The 18,439-nt window shown below is 37.7% G+C and overlaps 1 protein-coding gene across 1 annotated transcript in view; it reads left to right on the top strand.

Moving 5' to 3' along the window:
* Window positions 1-1,643: 1,643 nt before the first annotated feature.
* Window positions 1,644-18,439, top strand: part of LOC149286473 (transcription factor SPT20 homolog) — a 68,992-nt gene continuing 52,196 nt past the window's right edge. Inside the window, exon 1 of the mRNA XM_089493904.1 lies at window positions 1,644-2,054. Within this exon, the coding sequence (XP_089350030.1) occupies window positions 1,644-2,054 (411 nt within the window). The remainder of the gene's footprint in view (window positions 2,055-18,439) is intronic.

Here is an 18,439-nt window from a genome sequence, read left to right as displayed (position 1 = left end):
TACATTCGGTTTTGCACTGCAGGACCACAAGCAACAGCAGCACTGCACCAATGGATACACACATCTAACACCATGCTATGGGACTCAACTTCTCCAAAAAAATTGACCAGTTAAGGAAGGTGATATTGCAACAGCAGTAGCAGCAGGGCACTTGGAGTAAGATAACACTGGCACATAGCCAGCCCCACTTACAGGACACTGAATTTTAGAAACAAGGGAACGACATTGAGCTGCAGAGACCAGAGGCAGAGCAGAGCGCAGGGAAAGCACTGGCAGAAAGACTGAATCCCTCATATTAGAAACAAGAAAAATAATTGATCCACCAGAGAAAAGAAGGGCATTGAGGCACAGGGCGGGTCATAGGCCAGGGCAGACATACGACCAATCCCTCGTATAGAAAAAATAAGAGTTGATTACCCGCAGTAAGGAAGTTTAGAGGAGCAGCGGTAGGGCATCGGGCCTGAGCAGGTAAGCACTGGCAGATGATAGGCTAATGCAGCCCCATAGAGCAAGACTAAATTTGCCAAATATTATAGAAATTTTAAAAAAATGTTCTCCTAGACTAAGGGTGATTAAAGAAGAGCAGTAGCAGCAGTAGTAGTAGGGTACTGTGCCTGGGTAACCACTGGTAGATCATAGGCACATGTAGCCAATTGGAGCAGGACTGATTTTCCTCAGTATTATAGAAATGTTTTTAAAAAGATTTCGTCCACCAGATTAAGGGTGGTAAAAGAGGAACAGCAGCAGCAATGGTAGTAGGGCACTGGTCCTGGGCAGACAAGCACTGGTAGGGCCAGAATGGGAATGAAAAGCAGCCCTGGAAGTATTTGGATACTAAGCCCATATATGTCATTGTGTGGTTGAGCTTGTGTGCCGACACACCACAGATGTGTAACTAGAAACCACAGGGCCACATCTGCCCACTAAACAGCCTGTCTGTTCCACATCTGCTTCCTAAACAGTGGTGTTCCAAAGGTCCATCAAGGCCTGTTTCCCATCATCTTCCTAACTAACTCTCCTCAAGAAGAAAGACACTCTTACTAACTGCAGTATGTGACTACAAAAGGAGCTTCTTACTGGCAGATATTATCACATGACTGTGAGACGCTCCCTTTGCCCTCACTGATTATTTCCTTTTCTGTCTGCAAATACACCTTTCACATGAGATGGTCTTCATGCACCAAGTGAGCCCATTAGCAAATGCTATTATTAATCTGTTCCTAAACAGATATCCCAAATATGCCAATAAACAGTGGGCAAGAAAACATATCTTCACTGTGCCCTTTTAATTTTAACCCCTTAAGGATCGAGCTGTCTTTTTGTACACTTTTTGTGTAATTTTCTTCTTTCTTATTTAGTGTACCCACACATATGATACATTATATGGCTTATTTTTTGAATATATTATCTAATTTACTATAAAAATATGTGATATGTGTATAGTGATACCACCCATACATGGGGTTATTGTTTTTTGGGGGGCAAATTAGACACTCAAGGGATCTGGCATGCATGCTGGGTTTGCTGTCGGCGTCCATTCAGGCAGTGTTCCCAGGTCCACTTCACTACCGGGCCATGCACTAAAGACGTCCTATCTCCGTCGTTTGGATTCCTACAACCAACCCTTTTCTTTGGTTCTCAGGATGGACAACGGGTCTGCCGTCCTTTACATCAATCGTCTCAGAGGCTCGAAATCCAAACTTCTGTCAGATCTCACCACAGATCTATACCAGTATTGTCTGGACAACCATCTGTCTGTCCGGGTGGAATACATTCCGGGAAAGGAGAATCTGGTGGAGGATTGGTTTTCCAGGCTTTGGAGGGACGTCAGCGATTGGCGTCTTCTTCCGAGGGCTTTCAGAGCCCTAGATCAGATTCGGGGTCCGTTGACAATGGATCTTTTTGCATCCCGGACGAACCATCAGACGCCAGAGTTCTTCAGCTGGCTTCCAGATCCTCTGTCACGGACGGTGGATGCCTTTCTCCAGGTATGGCCTGCCTCGGGGGCATATGCTTTCCCACCTTTCTTGATGATTCTTCGAACTCTCCACCAGGTGAGCAGACAACGGATCTTGTTGTTATTGGTCACCCCATTCTGGAAAACACAACTTTGGTTCCCTCTGTTGCTGGAGCTGTCGTGTGCCGACCCGCTGCTACTCCTTCTCTCGCGGGACCTTCTTCTAGATCCGGAGGGCAATTCCCATCCGTTTCCTCGACCAGTTGCCTTTAGTGGCCTGGATGGTTTCAGGGGTTCCTGGAATTTGTCAGGACTATCACGGGAAGCTCAAGATCTCCTTTGGGATTCCTGGGCTCTGGGAATCGGATAACGGTGTGTTGTCTCTATGACAGCTTGTGGCCAAACTGGCTCTTCTTCTCTGTCTGGTCTCTTTTCGCAGAGTATCAGATATTAGGGCTTTTAATTCAGATTCTTTTTCCTTCACCCCTGAAGGAGTTACGGTTTCTATAAATCATAGAACCAAATGTTTTTCTTTGTCAGTGGTCTATCCCTACTTCTCCAATCGCCTCAGTCTTTGTGTGTCTGCGTCTGTCCGGGCTTATTTATCTGCCACTATATCGCTGAGATCTTTGTCGCCCGGCCTCTATTTATTTCATATGTTTCTCCTTTTAAACCGGTGTCTTCCCTTACAATGGCTAGGTGGATTAAATGGATTTTATTTGGGAGGTTCTCTTGCGGATATTCTTTCCGCGGTGGACAGGTCTAGGGAGTCTACATTTCATAATTTCTATTACCATCCTCACACTCATGTTTCTTCTGCTTTTTTGGGATCGCTTTAAAACTGCAAATATGAAGCCTCCTGTCTTCCCATAAAATTGGGGATTACTATAGCCTTGGTGTAGAGCTAATCTAAATTGTATTAAAGACAGGAGGCGGATATTTCCCACCCTGTGTTTTTCCCCACCATATGTTGTTGTTTTTTCTTGTTCTGTGATACCTCAGAGTTTATATTATCTTTGGGTGTATTTTTTCCTGCTTTTGTCTTTTACGTCTAATTGACGTTTCTTGATGTACAGTTTACTTTTACAATGTTTCACAATGTTTTCTCTGTCTTCATTCATAGTTTTATTCTGCTGCAGATGTGCTCAAGTTCGTTTTGAGGATTTGTGTTCTTTGGTCCGTGGTTCTCTGTCCTGGTTCCTTTCCTGAAAATGTGTCTGTGCTTTTTGTTCGGCACACCAAAGAAGAGGAAGTTGGAGGGTCCGAGGAGTGATTTATGGAGTCCATAAGGTTTCCTGATTTGTTATTTTTTGTGTTATGTTTTAACTGTTTCTTTGCTGCTGGAGGTTTGGAGTAAATATTCGCCTCCTGTCTTTAATAAAATTTAGATTAGCTCTACACCAAGGCTAGAGTTATCCCCAATTATACTTTTTTTTTCTCTAAACCTTTTAGCCTAGTTCTATTTAATTTATGTTTAGATTCAACAGGACTGGCAGCAATCATGCCTGGAAGCATCTAGTGAACTTGAACCCAATTATCAATTAAATTTGGTTAGTTGGTTGATTTAGTAAGGGGCAAATACTTTTCCACATAGAGCCAGGTAGGGTTGGATAGGTTTTTCAAACAACAATTTGGAGCTCTGTGCTTCATCTTCATTGGTTTTGTTGGGGTTGCTCCTCGTTTTGGACATTTGTAGGAATTGACGAAATATCCAAATTTAGTTAACATTGAAATTTGTATGAATCTGAGTGCACAAGTCTCCACAGTAAGTGGCATTGTAAAAGAAGGTTTAAATAAGTCTTGAAAAAATACTACAAAATATGAAAGCTCAGTGTTATAATAAATCATTTTACATTGCAAGTTATTTTTATTGGACAAAAGAGAGCATCTATAGCTTTGAAGAGCTATTGCCAACACTGTAACATGCTTGTTTTACATCACAATGTGCTTTGTTTAGGCGAAACCAATAAAACAACCAGAAGTTTTGAGTTGTGCAAGTTATGTTTTGGTAGGTATTTTGATAAATGCCTCATTGCTGAGGCTTAGATGCATGTGTGAATTATATATGCTAAATGTTCAGCAATCAGCCAGTTGATCACCAGGGTTTATATGTATGGCCCATATAGTTAGAAATATTTTAATCTGTCAAGGATGTAAAGAATCTGTGGAGGTAAAATACAATGAAACAGTTTAAGATTATGGCATTTTATTAAAAATTGGAGAAAATATATGTGATATGGTCACATGAGATAACCACATAAAATGAAAAACTAAGATAGGTAATAGTTAATAAATAGTAATGTGGCCAATTATTTTCAAAATTCAAGATTTAACATCAAATGTATCATAATTTTTGTACATTTTGTGTCTTTGTACTGTTTACCATTATTTACCCATTTTTTTCTTTATTTTAATACGATTACTGCGTATTTGCCTACAACCTTTACAATTAAAGAACGGTTAATGGTTCTAAGTGGACATTTTATTTAAGTAGTAAATGTAGCTAGAACCTCTTGGACCTCAGATGCAAAATGCATATGCACCATAACATTTGTTTCCAAAGGCACCAGGGAGCAAAGCAAAGATTGGAACATGAGAACGGATCAGAGCATCAGGATATTTGAGCATCTGACAATGGCCAACACTTGAAGCAGCAATTACAGAATTCAGTCCCAGCAAAGGAGGTGTTCCAGGCGGATAAGTGAGGTTCAAGAACATAGTGACCAGGTAGAATCTTCATTATAGAAAAGTCAAATTCGCAAAACAATAGATATTAGAGAAGGTCACTTCTCTATTCTAATTCTACTGGATCTCTCTGCTGCTTTCGATACTGTTGATCACCACCTTCTTCTACACACACTTACTTCTATAGGCATTCGAGATACAGCTCTCTCCTGGATCTCCTCATATCTGTCTAACCGTTCCTTCTCTGTCAACTTCTCTGGCAAGACATCATCACCCCTTCCACTTTTGGTTGGTGTCCCCCAAGGTTCAGTCCTTGGCCCTCTGCTGTTCTCTCTTTATACTTCCTCTCTTGGCACACTAATCAACTCATTTGGCCTCCAGTATCACCTATATGCAGATGATACCCAAATCTACCTGTCTTCTCCTGATCTCTCTCCATCTCTCCTGTCCCGTATTACCAATTGCTTGTCTGCTATTTCTTCATGGATGTCACAACACTACCTGAAACTTAATCTTTCTAAAACTGAACTCATTATCTTCCCTCCCTCCATCTCCACTCCACTACCTGAATTCTCTATCACCATTAACAACACGACTATCTCTCCTACTAACCAGGCCCGATGCCTTGGGGTCATCCTTGACTCAAACCTCTCCTTCATCCCTCACATTCAGTCCCTCGCCAAATCCTGCCGCTTGCACCTAAAAAACATCTCTCGTATCCGCCCATTCCTCACCCAAGAATCCACAAAAACACTCGTTCATTCCCTTATCATTTCCCGTCTTGACTACTGCAACACTCTTCTGGTTGGCACTCCACTGTCTCGACTCTCTCCTTTACAGTCTATCCTAAATGCCGCTGCTAGGCTCATCTTCCTTGCACGTCGCTCCTCTTCTGCTTCCCCCCTCTGTGAAACCCTCCACTGGCTCCCAATTACCTTTAGAATTAAATTTAAGATCCTGGTACTGACATATAAAGCCATCCATAATACTGCTCCTCCGTACATTTCTGACCTCATTAGCAAATACTCTCCTACTCGATCCCTACGTTCCTCCCATGGGCTAAGGCTCTCCTCCTCACTCATCACCTCTTCCTTTTCCCGTCTACAAGATTTCACTCGAGCTGCCCCATATCTCTGGAACCTTCAGCATTGTCCCTCCCTCCCAACTTTCAAGAAACATCTAAAAACCCACTTCTTCAGAGAAGCCCCACCATCTTAGCTGCTAGAACTTCCTTGTCATCGATACAACCCCCACAATACCTCTCACCCTTTCTCTATGCCTTATGTTTGTCACCCCATTTCCCTCTAGATTGTAAGCTTGCGAGCAGGGCTCTCTCCACCAAATGTATCGGTTTGTCTTAGTCTGTCAATTCTTGTCTTGTCATATCCCTTGAATTTATGTATTGTATTAAGCGCTGCGTAAACTGTTGGCGCTATATAAATAAAGGATAATAATAATATTAGGCAACACTGCACTTATAGGTGAAGCTCCACTTCAATAATAAAGATGCAAGCTAATGAGTCCAAGTTCTATGTCTCAGTAGGCTTAGTAACTGACATCTCTCAGGTGCTTATCCATTTACATAGTCACATGGTAGTATATTGTATTAAGAAAACCAATCTCACGATACCTCCCAGTGCCTGCTACTTTGCATCAAGAAAGTATAGTCATAACAATTACAAAGCTTCCAAGGTCTTTATTACCTTTAAAGCAGAACATCGAGAAAATTACACTTACATTCAGACAAAAAAATAAAACCATTTGACTCTATGTTTAAGAAGTTTATATTTCTTATACAAACACAGTTAACTTGGCTTGATTATATAAATTTGATTTATACAAGCGCTTCCTATACATTTGGAATTATGTACACAGATGGATTACTCTTATATATAGTTGTTTTAACGCTTGGAAATATCTCTGTATCTACATATATTATGAAGCCGAATAATTCAAATAATGTAAAAAATGTTTATACAATACAATTTCCACAACCTGTATGAACGAGGAGTTCACAAAAGTGGTGGGCAGTGTTAATGTGAGAAAATTATTTGAAATGTAATACTGAAAATATCCTTGCTACTTTTGTGGCTTCATTAGAGAACTTCTTAAAACATACCTTGACTGAAGGGCAGTCCTGGCCTTACTGTAGGGGATTTAAGCTTCTTAGCTTCTTGGGTGGCAGGTCTGGGGGCTTCACCAAACCAGGTTACCCTCTTTGGGCAACCAGGCTCTCCTTTGTGTCACGCTCAAGGGCCTGGTTACAATGCAAATCTCTGATCTCTCCAACCAGTCCATTTATACCATAGAGGACTAGGCCTAAATAACACGGCTTTCATACCACACTGTCCCCAGGTGAGGCTTGTCCTTAAAAGGCAGAGCATGGAATTATACCCATATCCTGGTGCTCAGCAGTAAGAATGGGTGGGTGTGCTGCTCTGGGCCAGGACTAGCACAGCGCCAAAGATAAATACATTGCTGCCACCAGACACCTAGAATACCAGCACACAATTCACCCCCGCTTTGTGTCACTTTAAAGTTGGATGGGAACAAACTCCGTGCACCAAACTCGCCATCATCTAATGACTTAACTGGACCCTGATAACATGTTATACTGTTGCTATACAAGTATTTGTAAATAACTTGGAAAAACCACCAAATGTTGGCTATAATAAATTATCGCACTATCCTCTAAAATGTTTAAGACTGTTATAAATGTTACAGCCAAATTTGGCAATGTGTAACATAGTAAAACAGCCAAAGCTTTAAAACAGCAGTCTGGGAGTTGTCCAGGAAAATTTCCTAGCAAGCGATTCTTTAGCTTCTAGCCAAACTTCTGTGACCTGTAAAGGTGATTAGGGGGGAGAAAGTGTGCATAGTAAAATATTACTGGCTGGCACTGGGTACGGCAAGATTTATGTCAGATGGAAATGTTCATTCACTAACCACACATCAGACATAATACCAGCAGTGTTCATTCCAACATTGCACCGGGGATCTCTGTGTTTCAGTATTTCCAAAGGCAATATTAGGTGCAATCTTCTACTTTACTTTAAAAAGTTATGTTTAATTTCATTTTCCGAAGGAACAGTGTAAGTAAGACAATAGGCCTTTATGTGTTATTAAAGTTGGTTAACTTTTGATTTTTTGCAAGCTATGCTGCCATCAAAAATAAATAAATAAAATCAGACATCTTATTGGTAACATTTACATAGACATAATATAATTGATTTAACAGGTTTCTGGTGCAAGCTTACATTACTCAGTGTCTGTCTCTTAGTTACACTAAAACAACCATTTAATAAGTATTGGAAAGAAATATCTCATCATATTGTAAATTATGGTTTTTGTCAGAGTCATTTGCTGATTCTACACTAAATTTAAAAAAAACAAACAGGCATCAAATATGATGCTGTGGACATTGCTAATGTTTTCTGTCTAGTTCTTTTACATAAATATTTCTGATCTCTTATAGCTATTACAGTAATAGGTATTAGATACAACTTATAACAGACAGATCATAAACCGCCATAGAATGACTGGCTTTAGAGCCTTAAAGTGGACAGTACACAAGATATGTCTGTTTTATTTCATTGAATACCAAGAACAAATCAATTCAGTAGAACAATTTCTCTTCTTTTCTATTGTTCATTATCCTCTCATCTTCCTTCGTTGTTCATCCAGCCCCACCTGGTTTTCTCATTTCATTCCCTTATAGTTTCTGAATTTCACCCCTCATTTTCTATTGTTCCTACATACTCTCTGCATTATCTTTGCCCATTTTCCACTTGATTTGCATTTGTGAACTGCCATTTTCAGAAGCTTCTTCTTTCCATTCATTTGATACACCTTTTCATTTTACCACCCTCTTCATTCCTCTACCAACCATTGCTTTTCCACATTCCTCTTCTTGCTATACTTCTTAAACATTCTCTAAAATCACATGGAATCTGCATTAGTCTAACATTAATATACAAACTATTATACTACTAGGTTGCTACAAGGGTAACTAAATAATTAGTGACATCAGATCAGAAGTTGGCCCAGATAAATACTTTTGCTGCCAGATCAGATTGCACTAGATTGAACATTCTGTACATATTAAAGGTTTTTGAGTATTAAGATTAAAACATAATTACCCACAACAATAGCTCTTTTACAGCCGTGCTAATAAAATATTAAAACATTTTAAGGATAAAAGGTTAGTCCCCATAAAGCCTAGTTGCATTTATAGAAGTAAAAAAGATGGCACTTACTAGCAAACATTTAATGATGATTTCTCCCAAGTGGTTCCTTTTATAGATTTTATGTAATTCAACATAACCTAATTTTAGAAGAAGATGTTGCTTTGCTTGCTAATACCAGATATAACAAAGTTCTAGATATGCACTACATTTAAGGATAATTTTAAGTAACCTTATTAAAAAGAACCCAACGTTTTATTATTTAGTATTTTATTAACTTATGCTAAATACTTTTTATGTAGTAATTATTTGCCCTATAAATTTAACTAAAAACTTTTAATATTTACATTCTTAAAAACCAAGAAAAATTACAAACTTGTTTCCTGCCATATTAAAATATTATTTATTTGCAAACCTGTTCCTGTGGTTGTAGGGTGCATTGTTAGACCACTATGTGTAACAATCCAAAAGCCTGTTGAAAGCATATGTAAATATGAAAACCACAATGTGTCAGCTCATTTCCTGAAACATAATAATAAAGATCAACAATTTTTAACATTAGGACTGAACTAAATATATGGGACCACATGAAGAAGTGGGTTTAGTTAATTTCCAGCTCCAGATGGTTTAAACATTGATTTATTATTGTATTTTTTTAGTTTTAGCTTTATTTACTCTTTTATAGGTGTTTTGTTCCGATGAAGCTCTGACTGTGTTAAACATTTTGGGATGGAAAAAGTGAGTAGAGTGTAGTGACATCAACACACACACCACTTTTTTGGAGAGTGAGGAGATCCATATTGATGAAAACAAATAATTGATTCTTTATGTGTAGGACAAGCACTAAAATATAAGTATCAATCTAGTGGCATAACCAAGGCGCTACCTCTCGGAAAGGAGAAGGAAGAGGCATAGGAAAGAGAGAATATAGAGAATAGAGACTGAGTGGAGCAGAGAGAGTGAACTTAGTGGGGGGACGGGCGGGAAAAGCACTAATGAAATGCTCTGAAGGAGAGGGACCTGAAGGGGGTATAAATACCCCTCCCACAAATACAGGCTAAAAACAGCTTTTACATTTGTGTTGGGGTAAAACAAGAGTGAACGTCCAGTGGGTCTGAAATGTGCCTAGACCCCGAAAAACACCCCCCTTAGTAGGTATGAAATGAACCAATGCTGAATGCAGTAGAGTAGAGAAGGATTTATAAATAGAGTGTGCTAACAGTGATATCATTTGCAGGGTTCTTTTCAACTTCTGTTTCGGGTTCGGGATTTACACTAAATAAAGGGGGCATATCTGTTTCATGTGTGAGGTAGGGAAACCTTATGTCGTATGCCCGGTATGTATAGTTGATACTGTTGCGGGGGAGTTTGAGATTTAGTGGCGGGAGGTGGCAAAAGGTAGAACTGAACGTAGGGAGTTTTTTTTAATTAAGCGCCCTTAAACCCCTCCACCCTGTGAGTAGATATCTAAACAAGCCTCCCTTCACATGAAACGAGTAGAAAACGAACATCCCTCCCTCCATATAAAACGAGTAGAGCTGGTGAGCAACTCTATCTAAACGACCCCCCTCCCTCCCTGCACATAAAATGAGTAGAAAGCAAGCCCCTCTCCCTCTCTCTGCACATGAAGCGAGTAGAGCTGCTGAGCAGCTCTGTCTCAACAAGAAAAAAAGTGCTTACCCAGTCTGAAGATGGAGGAGGGAGTGGATGCTGAGTGAGAATATCAGGAGGCACAGAGAGGGATGCCCAGGGAGGGGAGAGATTAGATGAGTTGCAGCGAACGAATGAACGCCTTGCAAGTGCAAACAAAACGCCCTGCAAGTGCTAGCACCCTGAAGGAGAGGGTCCTGAACAGTTTATAAATATCCCTCCAACAAATACAGGCTGAAAACAGGCTTTACATATATCAATAATCCTTCAAACTGCTTACTCAATTTTTAATTAGAGTCCCACCTTCTATAATAGCCTATCAAATACTCAAATACTAAAGGGATACCCAATGTTTTCTATCACAGCATATATGGTAATTAATTTATATAGCAGCATAATTATATCACAATCAACTATTTTGTTCCCACAAATCAGAGACTCAAAGGACAAAAATCATTGTCCACATGAATAACGTCAGAGTAACTCTATATCGTAAAAAAGAAAAAATGGTTCTGGACTCAACTCCCAGGAAGCTGCAGGTGCTAGCAGGTAAAAAGGGACAGCATAAACCCTCTTGAAGCACACTAACAAAGAAAAGGAATCCCAGCACTCCAAACAGCTTCCAATCTTCAGGATACTTTATTAAGCGAGAGCACACAAAAGCAACGTTTCGGCCAAACAGGGCCTTTGTCAAGCCTGACAAAGGCCCTGTTTGGCCGAAACGTTCTGAGATAAAATTAACAATGAAGTTAAATTCTGTCTTTGACTTTTCTTTTCTAGCTGATATAATGACCTTCTTAGATATTCTATTTGAGATATGTATACATATTTATCATTATTAGTGTTTGGGTCTTTGGGACACTTTTTAGTTTTTATATTTATGTTTTTTGCTAGAGGCACTACATAAATGCTGCATCATTTTTAATTCTCTATTTCTTTTAATTTTTATTTTAATTTGTAAAGTGCCTTTATATCATCTTTTATTTTAATTGTTTTTATTGTAATCAATGATACCAAAGTAGAACTTGGCCTAGCTTAACATTCTGTTGCAAGTTTAGAACGCACTGAATATTTTGTGCCTTGTAATTATTTTTATGCCTGTAAATGCCCAGTGTTTTTTTCAATATTTATAAAAATCAATGGAAAGTCATAGGTGACTACTCTGTATGATTATATCTTGATTCTTTAGTTACTTAGACTGCTATTATATACAGCACTCCAGTGTTTTTTTTTTAAATAAAATTAACCATCTATTTCAGATAACAGTATTGCTATTTACCTGCTATGTTTCATATATATATATATATATATAATATATATATATTGCAAAGCCCTTACTATAGTGTCACATGTCCAATGATCAATGATTAATGAAAAATATAACATGGCTTGCTGTTTGTTCTCTGTTTGCACCTGTGTTAGTGTTAAGCTCATATAATATTGATTATCTACGTTCAGAGGTTTATATGAATGTTCCCAAGAGAATGAGATATTTTGACAGCCATCAAAGACATCGGAATGGCCAAGGGAAACATTCATAGTAATATTCTTGTGATGTATTGCTCCCAAAGGAAGCAGCGCAATCTATAAATTGCTGGATGAAATGAAATGCTGACAAAATTTTGAGCTATTTTTTTTTAAAATGTTTTCTTTAAAAACCTTGATGAAACATGTAATTAGGTTTGTTTTCATAGTGAAAGAACATGCATAACCACTATATTTACTGATTTATGTCCATAATGGGTTTGGCAGCCCTCCTTTAAATGCCAAGACATTGAGGTATCTCTACATTATTTATTTAATATGTTTGTAATGTTTACAAAATTTGAGTAAGGATATACAAAAACCATTATACAATTTATAAATGATTTACAGCAAACTAATAATTACGAAATAACATTATGAGAGTCAGTACCCACTAATCTGCTCGATTAAATTATTTTATCAGGTCTTTTTAGATGGGGAACGTATTACAATCTAAGGTAGTAAATCTGTGGATTGCCTAGGAAAGTGATTAAACCCCTAATGGTGGGTATAAGTTTATACAAACATTCAAGGAAAATATAATAATTCTGTAGGAAGTGAAAATATGTTTTTATATATGTTTTTAAAACCTTTTTACTATGATAGCTAAAATAATCCTTTCTTACTTTTTATGAATGTCGGTAGAGTTCTCTCACTCAAAGATTTGTATTGCTCATCTTGTTACAATGTTGTAAAGTTAACGGTTTTAAAATAACCTTTTGCTTGAAACTGATACCTCTCATTGGGCAAACACAAACATTTTTTTTATAAGCTATGTACACCCAATTTTATCTTGGGCTTCTATGACTTGCAATGCTGCCAAAGAATAAAAAGTTTATCAATAACCATTATACAGCTGAGATCTATTCAATGTTTAAAATAAAATAATTCCAGGCTAACCCAGCCCTACATAAACTGTATACTATGAAACCAAACTGAATATTGACTTTCCAATCTACATTTCTAGCACTAAGTACCATTACTTGCATTTCAGTTTGGTTTTCTTTTTGAAGCAGTGTTGCAGATGGTAATGTAATAAGAACATTAGTACCAAACTACCTAAAGTGGAATTCAGAGGATTTACATATCACCATCATTGATTATTTTATTATTTTCTCATATGATGCAATTAACTACTGATACTAGCAGATCATTAACAACTTACAATGACATATGGGTGTTTTAAGATCACTAATATAACACAGAATTTAAATAATCATAGGTAAAACTGTTGAATCTAGAGTAAACTGTTTCATCTGCAGACATTTGCATTGACCCATATAAAAACTGCTGATGTACAAATTACAGCCATGTTCATTCCTTCCTCGACACTTTTCATTCAAACTAAAACTCTTATGTTTTTGGCAAGATCAGTTAATATTTAAAAAAAAAAAAATCAGATTCCATTGTTTTGATTGACTAATTCTCATGCCTAAATTACCATGAGATCTGCTTTGCTGTGACTAAGTATTATTCTGATTTTAGTTTGATTGTGGTAAACCATGAATACACAGCTCTGCATAGTCCAAATACTAACTTTCCATGGCAATTCATAGCTTGGCCAAGAGGTTTTTAAAATATTAGCTAAAATGCAGTATTAATCAATGGGTCCGTCGGTAAAACCTGACAAAAGCACTTAGTGAATCTTAGCTGTGAGCCATTATTGTTTCACTACAAAATATCTGAAATTATACTTTAGCAACACATGATTGTAGTTTAAGTCATAGGTTTCGGGATATTATTACATGTGGTTAACCAACAAATGATGTTATGTGTTCTCACCATGATGAGTAAAAGACGTGAAGCAGCTTTGGATTTCAAAACCATATGCATAAATTGGATAGTTTACCTTCCATTTTGAGAAGCATATGTTTAATTTAAAACAAATTATATTTATTATGAAGTTATTTAGTGTGTTTCTTTCAGTGTAATGAAATCTACTGCTCATGGCCTATAGATTTTTTACAATCTCATAATGAAAATTGCAAAAATAATAAAAATAATAATTGCGCTTTCTGAACAGGTATAAAATGATCTTCGTTTGAAGACCAAAAAATTGAAGAACATGATATTTTTGTCTGTTTCGCTTCAGCAAGCACTTATCCTATCATAAGGCCCTTTACTGAGCAAGATGTTGGTCTCAAACCCATATCAGCTTACCTGGCTTTGCCCGCAGACAATGCAAGAAGGCACATGGCACCCAATGCCATATAAATGCATATAATTTTAAGTCATGATGGTGTAGTCAGGGGCAGACCAGCTGCTAGCATTTTTCTAGCTACACATCTATAAAGGCTAATTAGACTTATGTGAAGAGTCAGAATACTGTTGTTAGAGCAGCTTTGCCATATGTCTTGTATTTAGATGAGATCTCAGTCAAGCTAGTGTTATGAGGTTGTGTTCTCATTGGCCAGCGGGAGAACCATAATCATATCAACTATTATTTTTTTGCCAATGACTATGTATCTAATGCTCTACAAGCATTATTTATGGTAGCCTAAAGACTTTCTTGTTGCTTTTTATATTTTGCGTAGGTTTTTCTATTTTTTCTGGCTTCAAGAATCACCTCAGCCATACTTTTATGTTAAATGCATATTAGAGTCCATTTTTCATGGACTCCTGTGCATTTCACATGCAAATCAGTGCAGGCATTACTTAGTTCTCTCCTAGCTGACTCTATAGAAAACAAGCATACTTTGTGTACACATTCAGTAAAACTCCCACTCCAGACTTTGGTTGCTGAGCTCCAATTGAAATCAATGGGAATAGCTGCAGCCAATTACATATATACTATCTGAACACTGATTTTGTTTCCTAGCAGACATGCGATTGGCTCCTGCTTCAGTGACTTCAATGAGAATGCTACTGAGCATGCTCAAGAAATGTACATATCGATGTTTCAGGAGGTAGACAAGTGATGATTTAAAGGGGAACTCCCACCCAATTTGTTAATATCACATTAAAAATACAATTTTTGTGTTTTTTTGAAACAGATCTAAGTTTTTGCATGTGTAAAAAATAAAGTATACCCTCTTTGAATTCTATGGTTTTACATATCAGGACATAACAAACAATAATTTGTTCTTTAGCCGATCTAAAATTAGGTAAATACAACCTCTGATGAACAACAACACATGACATATTACACCATCATATGATTCAACAAAAATAAAGCCAAAATGTAGAGCCATGTGTGAAACCCTTACTGCTTCCATATGAATTAAGATGCAGACAGGGGCTGTTAAACAAATGCCCTTGATTAATTGATCATAAGCTAGTACAATACTAGCAAATTGCAAAAAAACAAGAGTTATATCTCAGACTCTACAGGCCTCAGTTAGCACATTAAATGTTAACGTTCATGACAGTACAGTTAGAAAAAGACTGAACAAGTATGGTTTGTTTGGAAAACAGAACAGGTTTGCAAAGTTACATCCGAACAAACTACAAAATTTCTGAAGCAATGCCCTTTGGACAGACAAGACCAACGTGGAGGTGTTTGGCCATAATAGACAGCTCCAGATTTGGCGAAAACCAGAAAAGACAGCATCTCAGCACAAACACCTCATACTAAAAAGGGTGGTGGAGGGGTGATGATTTGGGCTTGTTGTGCAGCCACAAGACCTGGGAACTTTGCAGTCATTGAGTCACCCATGAACTCCTCTGTATACCAATAATATTCTAGAGTCAAACGTGAGGCCATCTGTCCGAGAGCTAAAGCTTGGCCTGACCTCGCTGCTCTCTGGAATCCTGACCCGGCTTGTCCTGATCCAATTTGTCTTGTCCATGTGGTAGTCTACACTGCTGCTTGGTCCCTGTTTCCCAGTCTCCTCTGCTGGGCGTAGTTTTGTAGCAGAACAAAAGGGTATATATCAGACATTGCAGACATTGTTCAAAATAGGTCTGCATGTGAGGCTCATATTGCAAGCTTGGTTCACATAATGGGTCAGTTTGCCCAAGGCACTTCAGACACTGCTTGCTTGTACTGATCCTGGACACACTTCTGTTCCTGTGCCAGCAGTGCAGAAACCGCAACCCAATCCTCTTGCTGCACATGCTCCCTGTCTACTCCTTCACCGTGTTATGGGGGAGATCCAAGTGCCTGTCGGGGTTTTTCTTTGTCTGTGTTTTGGTAAGTCAGGGTGTTTTTCGTTTAACCATTTGTTTACATGTGTGTACAATCTTATGTTTTGCACTTGGTTTACCATGTGGTTTACTTAATTGCTGACTGATTGCAGCTGGTAGCTGCCCATTCCCAGCCTTTAAAAACTTAGACTTATGGGAAGGTGGTATGCCTATGATTCCTACGAAACGCTTCAGGCTGCTCTCTGACAATCCTTTTCCGCTCCCATGTTTTATTGTTTTTCACCTTTGATCTAATAAAAGCTATGTCTTAATGTAAAGAATTTCATCATCGTTCCCTTCCATGAACGCTAAATTGCTGAATCTTCGGCATTGCTGCTTTTTGTGACAGTTTTTGTATACTCTAAATCACATTTGCAACTTGCAAGCAACTATTGGGTTCATTCTATAAGTTGTTTTTTTTCAACTTGCATCAACTCATCTTCCCCGCACTTGAACGTATGCAAACCGAGAGTGATTTCTTTGAATGTAAATAAGAGTTGGAAATATTTTTGTTTGATGCGGCATGCAGGCATTCCCAGCTTAGTAAATAGATAAAACACTGTCAACATTTCCTCCTACATGAATTACTGGATTCAAGTTCATTTGTAAGTCAGTTGGCTTTACTATGCTTGAATTTATACTCCTTGTATCCAAGTAATCCCTAACAGCTACCCAAAGGAATTAACCTTCTCCAAACCTATATTTCCACTGGTATCAGCATTATGGAGGAGAAAATATTCCAATATACTCAATCCTTCTCCATAGAATATTCCTAGTATGACATTCTATTCTTAAACTGTCCTCCATGATTGCTATTTTACTATGTAAATGATATACAATATGTTAATGGCAGGGGTTTACTAATAAATCTGCTCATATGTACACTCACAATACAGACTATATCTTATGCTAACATATCAAGATTGGGTCACGTTAACATTATTAAAATATAACCCAATGCTTCCACATACTTCCATTAATACTTTGTTAATCGGTAAAGAGAAGCAACGGAGAATGTGTATTTATAATACTGGCTACCATTGTATACCTTTGGCAGTACATTTGTTATGCAAAGACAATGTTCTTCAAAATAATAGGTTTAATAGAATAAAGGTGTTTCGACCAAATGTGTTCAAAAATGTGTATAGTTGCCAAATCAATCTTAAAATTTCTGTCTAAACAACTTTCAAAATTACATCTAAATAAATATTGTAGCTAATAGGAAAATATTTACAATGCAGATGTCATACTTTGGAACCTTGATTTCTTCAAATGTTTCTCATTCCAACACACTTAATAGATGTCTTTGGATCCTACACAACAAATCAAGACATTTTCAGATATCTGTGAACTAGAATTGTTGTAGAATGTTTAAAATGTGTTTTACTGTCAGGTATAAGAGCATATAAGCAGATACAAGGAAAGGAATTACCCTGCAATGCATAATGACTGATCACCTTCCTAAAAGTAGTCACTTCCCCTAAAGCAAAGTTTAGATGACTCTTCTCAGTCCTTACTGAATCTAAAAGCAACACCTAGTATATGAGTTATTTGGATGCTCTTATGACATCATTTTAGGCTCTGGCTTTGCTATGATGGACATCAAGTGTAGATAAATCTTCGTTACCAGCTATGCTAGGCATTTTCACCAATCCTGTATGTCTGTGCTTTTGTTCCCTGTAAGAGCTCCCAATCAGCCACGTCATGGTTAATAGGGTGCTCATGGACTCTCACTTTAGTTATTTCTTTTTCTCTCTTATTTCTTACGTTAGGGGGTGCAAGTGGCAGTTAAAGGCATGCAGTAAAAAGCCAACTAACATTAAATAAGCGGCAACATGTGAATGTACACAATTGCAGTAACATTTATTTGACTGAAAACTAGACTTTTTAGTAAGTAGATCCCCTATGTTGGATATATCTGGCATAACATTCATTCACAAGACTGAGTTATTCTGAGATGTTTGTTTCATTCAGTTATCCATTATTGTTTTGTATTGTCTGTTCTTTGTGTTATGCATCCAGACAAAGTAGATCAGATAGAAGAAAAGACATGCCCAGTTAAATACTTAAGTTGATTGACAGTAGGTAAAATGGTATGAGTTGGACCTATTTCCTTTATTATCTCTTTACACATTTTTCATGTCTGTAGCAGAAGGCTTTTTGGCTAGACTGCTGTAAATAAATCTAGATTGTTTCCCCATATGGTTAACAGTTACACTTTCCTTCCATATGATACATGTATTTGAAGATTCTAATTGTTAAGGGAAGTCACACATTTAGGTTTAAGGTTAGGTAGGGGATAAAAAAAAAAAAA

This window comes from Sceloporus occidentalis, unplaced genomic scaffold (assembly GCF_023333645.1).
Source record: "Sceloporus occidentalis isolate IW3139 unplaced genomic scaffold, rSceOcc1.0.p SCAF_68, whole genome shotgun sequence".
Lineage (NCBI taxonomy): Eukaryota > Metazoa > Chordata > Lepidosauria > Squamata > Phrynosomatidae > Sceloporus > Sceloporus occidentalis.
This window is presented reverse-complemented; position numbering and strand designations above follow the sequence as displayed.